General features: G+C 38.3%; 1 protein-coding gene across 2 annotated transcripts in view; it reads right to left on the reverse strand.

Annotated features, from left to right (window-relative positions):
* Window positions 1-2133: 2133 nt before the first annotated feature.
* Window positions 2134-8536, reverse strand: part of LOC107729747 (guanine nucleotide-binding protein G(s) subunit alpha) — a 34903-nt gene continuing 28500 nt past the window's right edge. For both annotated transcript variants that reach the window (XM_016540423.1, XM_016540424.1), the window contains exons 6-12: window positions 6143-6197; window positions 5894-5967; window positions 5632-5690; window positions 4864-4984; window positions 4031-4161; window positions 3826-3893; window positions 2134-3135 (exon numbers count right to left, since the gene is read on the reverse strand). In XM_016540423.1, coding sequence (XP_016395909.1) covers window positions 2989-3135; window positions 3826-3893; window positions 4031-4161; window positions 4864-4984; window positions 5632-5690; window positions 5894-5967; window positions 6143-6197 — 655 coding nt within the window. In that variant the 3' untranslated portion in view covers window positions 2134-2988. The remainder of the gene's footprint in view (window positions 3136-3825; window positions 3894-4030; window positions 4162-4863; window positions 4985-5631; window positions 5691-5893; window positions 5968-6142; window positions 6198-8536) is intronic.

An 8536-nucleotide genomic window follows, 5' to 3' on the forward strand; every position in this document is an offset into this window, starting at 1 on the left:
ACCATATCCATATATATCCATATATATATATATATATATAAAGCATTTGTACCACATTTTGCAGAAATCACAACCGGATCAGACCGGTTAAACGTTAGAGTTTTTGATTCAAATTATGTCATTTTTGAAAAAAAAAAAAAAGTATAAAATGACAAATAAATAAAACAAAAATAAATACTTTGTTTGTGTAACAAAGTGGACCATTAGAGCACGAAAAGCTGGCCCCTGCTTTCATGTGATTGGGTAGCAGGACAGGAAGTGTGGTACAGAGAGGGTTACGATTGGTCATTGTCCGGTGATGGGCGACCTCTTTTTGTTAGTATGTCAGTTTGTAGAGCAACCTTTTCTTTTCTTCTTTTTCTTTTTTTTATATAAAGAAATAAACATGAATACCATGGGAGGGGGGATATGAACCCAATATCTGACTGTGCAGCTATCAAAACAATTTGTACACTTAATACATCGACAGATTTGCTGTCTTTTTCACTCTTTTTTTAGCAAAAGAATTTGGTTTTTTACGAAGAGACAAGCAATGTTTTTGCATTTGGATTATTTTCTCCTTCAACAGAGTTAAAGCTTAAAAAAAAATGAAAAGAAAAGAAAGAAAAGAAAACAAAAAAGCCCCACACCCTGCCTCTAAAAATGTTGACTGTTATCGCGGACCAAAAAAGGCAATTAAAACCTGTAAAAAGCAAACACATATATATATAAATAATATATTTACACATATAAATATATATATTTATATATACTGTATATAATGTTTCTTGCTTTGTACTACACAGAATCAGGCGTTTCATCTTGATCCTAAAACAAACCAGAGGCAGGTTACATGAATAAAAATAAAAACAGAGGGGGGGAGGGGGACGTGACAGATAGCAGCTCCCCCCAAACTCCACTGATAAGCAGTGTCAGTAAAAGTTGCGCTCTGTCGCCCATCTGGCGTCACGCGTTCTTCATTCTTAAAGAGGAGAATGACACTCAGAAAACAGAAAGAGGGAAAACAGGAGGTTTAAAATGGTGCATATTTGCACACACCAACACACAAACTGCGGAAACTAACAAACAGAAAGAGACTGTATTATTACAGGAATATCTCATATATATATATACATATATATATGGATTTTTTGCACTGCATTTAGTTCACTGTTCTGCATGAAACTAGCATTGCATGCGCTCGCCTCTCCTGCGATGCATCTCTCTCAGCGAGTCATGTGATAGGTCTTGTGTTCAAGTCATTCTCTGCTCCACACGCCATCTTCCACCCAGAGTCTGATGAGCAAACAGGCAATCGGGGAGGGGGTCGGGGGGTCAGAGTTCAAGGGAATCGACAGAGGCAGGGCAGAGCCAAACAGCGCATTGAAACATATCTTACTTACATCTTAGCTCATTTTACACGTACAGTCGTGATCAAGGCACAGGGAGCTTCTACAAGTTACTTTTTTCTTCAATAAAGTTGTACAAAATAATACATTTTACAGTCTGTACAAGAATAATGATCCAGCAGAGAAATCAAAAGACAGACCAAAAGCCAGGCTAAAGGGGAGGAGAGGAAGTCGGAGGGGAGGAAGGGGGGAGAGCGACTAGGCCATCCGTTAAATGTCCTTCTCATGTCTCGCGCCATTACCTGGTCTTACCCTCGGTCTGATGAAGTCCCCACGTGTCAGTGTACAAGATTTTTGCAGCAGGGAGGAGACAGAGAGAGAAAGATGAGGGGAGGAGAAAGAACGAGAGAGAGTGAGAGAGAGGAATGACACTCGGAAAACAGGAGAGAGCAACTGGGAAAACAGGAGGTTTAAAATGGTGCATATTTGCACACACCGACACAAAAACTGGGGAAACTAACAAACAGAAAAGGGTTGTCTAGGCCATCCGTTAGACGTTCTTCTCATGTCTCGCGTCATTACTCGGTCTTACCCTCGGTCTGATGAAGTCCCCACATGTCAGTGTACAAGATTTTTGCAGCAGGGAGGAGACAGACAGAGAGAAATATAAGGGGAGGAGAAAGAATGAGAGAGAGAGAGAGAGAGAGAGGAGAATGACACTCAGAAAACAGAAAGAGGGAAAACAGGAGGTTTAAAATGGTGCATATTTGCACACACCAACACACAAACTGCGGAAACTGTTCACTGTTCTGCATGAAACTAGCATTGCATGCGCTCGCCTCTCCTGCGATGCATCTCGAGAAGCGAGTCATGTGATAGGTCTTGTGTTCAAGTCATTCTCTGCTCCACACGCAAAGCAATTTTGCTCTACATTCTGTTTTTTTTTTCTTTTAACGTACGGTCCGTCGTTTTGCTCTCCTCCGGTGGGGTCTGTCCACCTTTGGGGATGGGATGTAGTTTTGGGAAATGGGGAAAAGGTGAGGGGGACGCGCCAGGCTCGCCTAGGCACTAAACGTTCAACAGGACCAAAACGGGGGAGGATAAGAATAGCGTGTGTATGTCTTGTGCGTGCGCATCAATATAAGTAACGTGTGTTTAGGCATATGATCGGAAAAAAGACAAGTTTGACGTGTAACATACATAGGACTGCGGGTCAGGAGTTTAGCTGGACGCATTATGTGTCTGTATGTGTACGAAATGGCTTCCTTGTCCTGAGCAATTCTGGACAGTTTTTTTTCTTCCCTCTTTTCTCCCCCCTCCCTCTCCCTCTCACATGTTTTGTTTTCCTCTCTCTCTTTTTATTAACATTGGTAGTCCTTGGCTGTGTTAACAAGTCTTTTTGCCAGATATCACAGCCACGCTTTCATCAGTAACACAGTGCGTCCCCTTGCCCCAGCCCCTAGTCACTCAGGATGGAGAAAGGCCATGTGTGTGTATGCGTGTCCGTATGTGTATGTGTGTATATATACATATAATATGCATGTGTGTGTAAGAGGTGGGGACTCATCAGTTTGTGATTTGATATTGGGGCGTGATGTAGGGCAGGGGGGCCTAAAGAAAGTTCAGGTGGTGAGTTTGCGTCCCGTCATCCCTGCTGCGATCACAAGAGTTCGTACTGTCGTAGGTGCATGCGCTGGATGATGTCTCTGCAGTCGTTAAACACTCGGCGGATGTTTTCCGTGTCCACGGCGCAGGTGAAGTGGGGGTAGCAGTAGTGCCGTCCATCTCCACTCGCTGTACTGATCCTCTAAATAAACAAAACAACAACAAAAAAAAGGATGGTAATTTTATTAGGACCGGCAACATGACATGGTTTAAATTGCAATGCAAGTTACAAAAACATGTACTTAAATATCCCTTTATATATGAGCATATATATATACAGTATATTTGTATATATAAAGTACTGTTTAGGATTAGTAAGATTTTTGAAATCTCTTATGCTCACCAAGGCTACATTTATTTGATCAAAAATTACAGTAGAAACAATAACATTGTGAAATATAACAATTAAAAAAAAACTTTATTTGAATTTATTTTAAAATGTAATTTAAAATAAAAGCTTGATTTTCAGAAGTCATTACTCCAGTCAGTGTCAAATGATCCTTCAGAAATCATATTCTGATATATACTGATACAGATTTTTTTTTTATTATCATAAATGTTTAAAACAGTTGCGGTTTAATATTTTTGTGGAAATACTTTTTTCAGGATTCTTTGATGAATAGAAAACTCGAAAGAACAGCATTTATTGGAAATATAAATTTTCTGTAACATTATAAATGTATTTACTGTCACTTTTGATCAATTTAATGCATCCTTGCTGAATTGAATGGTAGTGTATTTTTAAATATAAAAGAAAAAAAATGCCATAGTTTAGGACACATGGTGATGGGTTGCTATGATGATTTTGGTGCCATAGAAGAACCAGACTCACCAAGAACTCATCTCGGATGAAATATTTTGCTCTCGTAACTCGTGGATCTTCCCCTTGCTCTGGTGTTGCTGACAGAAAGAAAGTATCTTGTTAATAACACTGATGGTGTGATATCCAAAAAGTTACTACTGTGCTTTAGATTAATATATGAATATGCATTCAATTCAACTATATGGACTAAAAATCATTATTCGATTTCACTGACCATCATCTGGTGTAGTGTAGCGTGCAAACTCGGGGAAGTAATCCTCAATTTTTGATTTTCCCGCCAAAACCTTCTCAGCCAGCAAGTCCTGCTTGTTTAGGAACAGAATGACAGAAATAGTTCGAAGCCACCTGGAAAGCAAGGAGAGAAAAAGATTAAGAGTTTTTTACATTTTCTGAAGAAAATGTGAGTGGTGCGGAAGAATACTTTCATTAAAGGGTCATGAAACCCCCCGTTTCAGCACTGGTTAGTTTTCACCACAGTTTTAAAAAATGCTAAAAAAAAGTGGGCGTGGTGCGCAGCGGCGCGGAGGAGGGGGAAGAGGGGAGACAGACAACACACACACAGCTTCGCGTTCTGACAGTTTCATTTCGCTCCCATCGAGTTAAAAACACAAATAAATGCACAGCCATTTGCACTCCTGGTTATGTCAGAGAGCTGTAAAAACGGTTATACTCACCAAGTGAATGAATCGCGTTTGTGCTGAACTCTTATTACAAAGCAAAAACAAACACTTTCTACATCCATGAACGTTTCTCTCAATTAATGTGCGCAATATCATCTCAGTCTGAAACGTCTGTCATAGCAAATCAACACATGCTGTTGTGAATAATTAAGCGAAGCATCTTCTCACAGGATAAGAAATAGCGCAAAAAAGCTTAAAATTAACCAGTTTTCTCCAACAGATAAAATTATCGGATGCTAACATTTTCTTCTATGATGTGCAACACAAACACCTCTGCTAAAATCTCAGAAGTAGTAGTCTGGGGTTTCATGACCCTTTAAGCCCTCTTTTTACATGTGTAAGCATGTTTTAGGCGTCTCAAGGGTACCTGTTATTCCAGATGTTCTTGAACAGGTTCAGTGCCTCCTGGAGTCTGTTGGTCTGATTGTCCTCTCTGAGCACCATGTTATAACTGCTGCTGGCTACCACGAAAATGATGGCTGTCACATCTGTAACAAGAGAGAAAATGTTTAAGCGTACACTTTGAACAAGCAATGCAAACAATCCATCATAAAACTATTCCTTAATTACAAAAAATTAATAATAATTAATAAACCAATATATTGGCCAGACTAATAACCTTTGTGTCAGTGAATAGATAAAACGATGGCCAAAATGACAGACCTTTCATTATTATTAATAATATTATTTAAAGGGGTCATATGATGCTGCTAAAAAGAACATTATTTTGTGTATTTGGTGTAATGAAATGTGTTTATGCGGTTTAAGGTTAAAAAAAAACATTATTTTCCACATACTGTACATTATTGTTTCTCCTCTATGCCCCGCCTTTCTGAAACGCGTAGATTTTTACAAAGCTCATCGGTCTGAAAAAGCGAGGTGTGCTCTGATTGGCCAGCTATCCAGTGCGTTGTGATTGGCCAAATTCCTCAATCGTGTGACGGAAATGTTACGTCCCTTACCATGTGATGCCTGCGGCAACCACATGTGACAACCCCGGGCTGGACTCCGCTTTGTCACGGTGAAAGCCGATCTGGCGATCCACAGCGCGAAGTTGATAACACTCCAAAGAGAAAGGAAAAATTTAAATCGCATCATATGACCCCTTTAAGACCCCTAAAAGCATAGCATTTACCATTAAAACACTGGATCCATTTCCTGCGTTCGTCTCTCTGTCCGCCAACATCAAACATACTGCAAAAAAAAAAGAGAGGAAACATCAGTTAAGCAGCCACAGATAGTTTGACATGGACCTGTTCACATCAAGCACTCATTACTACTATTAATTTGTAAAAATGATTAAGATGTTAACTGCGGTTATGAAAATACATGCAAACATCTTTTGTCGCACTGTGAATCTGTGAAAAGTTTCATGAAGGCCTCCTAGTCAAACTCACTGAAAATTAACTTTGTCCAGTTGGAATCTTGTCTCAAAGATCCCGGAAGTCAGAACTCTGCATCTGAGCAAGTCCTGAGAGACAGAGGCGACAAAGGGAAGAGTTCAAAGTTACATTTACAATAAAAGACACCTTTAAATCAGACACAATAAGAGAATGATGCCTCTTAAGAACAAGAAAGAGGATACAAGCCAAAGATATATGCGCAAATATCAATGTCTGAATCCCATCATGTGGATATTTACACACCTGATCAGTGGGAGTAAAGTCGCTCTGTTTCACAGTGTCAATCCTGTCCAGGAAACTAAAATAAAGAAAAAAGAAAAATAACATTAACAACTGTCCAGTATGTCTCAACACTTCCTTTTAATTAATAGGGCAAGACTGATTTAAGAGATACAAATAAACACCGAGTAATGCGATGACAGACAGCTGGATTTATTCCAAACAAGTCAAGACAAGGAATTAAAGAATGTCGTTATGCACAGCCCAAAGTTTAGTCATTGCCGAGCAATCACCTTACATCTGGAAAGCATCCCTAAAAAGACATTACCACATGACTACTTTATTTACAAACCGTATTGTGCTATACCGTGATCTAAATTATTTGTACTGTGAGATGATGTCATATCGTCAATCCCTAATAATCATTTGAAAAATTCTGTTGAAAAACCCATGTTCAAAAGTGAAAAAACTTTCACACGCATATTTTTCAAATCACCGCATGACACAAGTCAGCCATGGAGGAAAAAAAAAAAAAAGGCAGCTGACACAATCTGCAGCTGCGGAATCAGCCAGCAGGTGGCGCATGTTTGTGCTGGAGATCAAAGCAGGCAGGGTTCTGAGTCATAATGATCAGAGAGCTCTCAGTCAGATGCTGCTCTAGTCAATGGATTGGCTCTAGTGGAGGAAACAGAGAGGGGAAGAGAGGGCAAAACAGAGGGAGGGAGGGGGATCAAGAAACGCTGTCTTAGTCAAGCTCAGGGGCGGATTTAGTGAATTGGGGGCCCCAGGCAAAATATAGGCTGCTATCCGGTGAAAAACGGCTGCAAGATGGTGGGACGGCTCGAACTCGCCTCCTGGTCCATGCAGCTGAGATCTTAAAGACGCTCACCAGAATCAAACGTATGCAGAAAGAGTGGCCGATAACAATCGATGTGCCCAACAAAATGTTTCTCATTCAGAACTGGCTCCATTTTTAATAGATCATCATAGATCATGTCTGATGAAGAGCCTGCGTGCTCGAAACGTCACACACACTATGCGACAGTTTTTTAAAATAAATTTCTGATACTTTTGGAGCTTTGGTGTTGCCGACTTTACATTTAAAAAAAATTTCCACTTGTTTCTTAGTCGAGCACCCAGTTGAGATCGATGTGCGTGCTTTTGCCTGCTCTTTGTTAATAGATCATCATAGAAATATGATTTATTATAATGTCCATGCTGACATTATAAATCAGAGGACCATCTAATACAATATAATATTCTTTCTATAATACAATACTTTCAACAAGTTGACCCTCAACTTGTATTTTATTTTAGTTTTAAGTTTGTTTTAATAGTACGATTTTTGAATATACATTAATAATATTAATAAATATGCATATATATTAATATTTATAATCTGAAGACATCAAAATGCTTCTCATTCAGAACTGGCTCCATGTTTACAAATATCATAGGCATATGATTGATAATAATGTCAATGCTGACATTATAAATCAGAAGACCATATAATACACTATAATATTCATACAATACTCAACTAGTTGACCCACAATTTTTATGTCTACAATATATATTAATATTTAACATAACATTGAAACGCTTCTCATTCAGAACTGACACCATAATACAATATTCTCAACTAGTTGATCCTCAACTGTTTTTTTTTTTTAAATAGGGGTAAACGTACCTATTAAGCTCACGTACCCATTAAGCACACTTCCATTTTTGAGCTCAGATTATAAAAAGAAAATAATGTATTATCCTACTTGATGTCTTAACCAATTGATGTGTTTGTTACTATATACCTCCTTTAATTTCAAGTCAATCGGATCATTGCACACTGAGATATGAGTATCCATGTTGAGATATGAGTATCCATGTATCCATAGCTGTCTGAAAACTTTCACCAAAAGTGGAGCCCCTTAAATGTGCATTTTTTAGACGTTTAAGCCTTTATTTTGCGTAAGTTTCACTACTTACTATAAAATTAAGAGATTAATGTTTAGACTTGCATATTATAACCTGGAACTTGGATGTGGGATATAATTACAGTTAGATCCAAAAGATAGTTTTAGCAACATAGCGCATATGCTACAGAATGTAGTTAGCTGACTAGCTGTATAAAATTGTGTGCTACACTAATATATTACTTCACAGGCAGTACTATAAATTGACAGTTTATTGCTGGTCTGTGGTTTTACACTGCTGAAATTTTTAAAGATTTCATATTATTGTAAGGTGAGCTTAAAGGGTGCACTACTATGAAAATCACACAGCTTCAGTGTGACATCAATAAGAAAAAGTATAATTTCATAGATATTGTTAATAATAGTTGTTTGTATTAAAATATGTATGAACTTGATACACGACCTAGATTATTTATTTTGCAAAATCTTGTCATTTTAATAAATATTA

This window comes from Sinocyclocheilus rhinocerous, unplaced genomic scaffold (assembly GCF_001515625.1).
Source record: "Sinocyclocheilus rhinocerous isolate Xijiao unplaced genomic scaffold, SAMN03320098_v1.1 scaffold218, whole genome shotgun sequence".
NCBI classification, from domain to species: Eukaryota; Metazoa; Chordata; class Actinopteri; order Cypriniformes; family Cyprinidae; genus Sinocyclocheilus; species Sinocyclocheilus rhinocerous.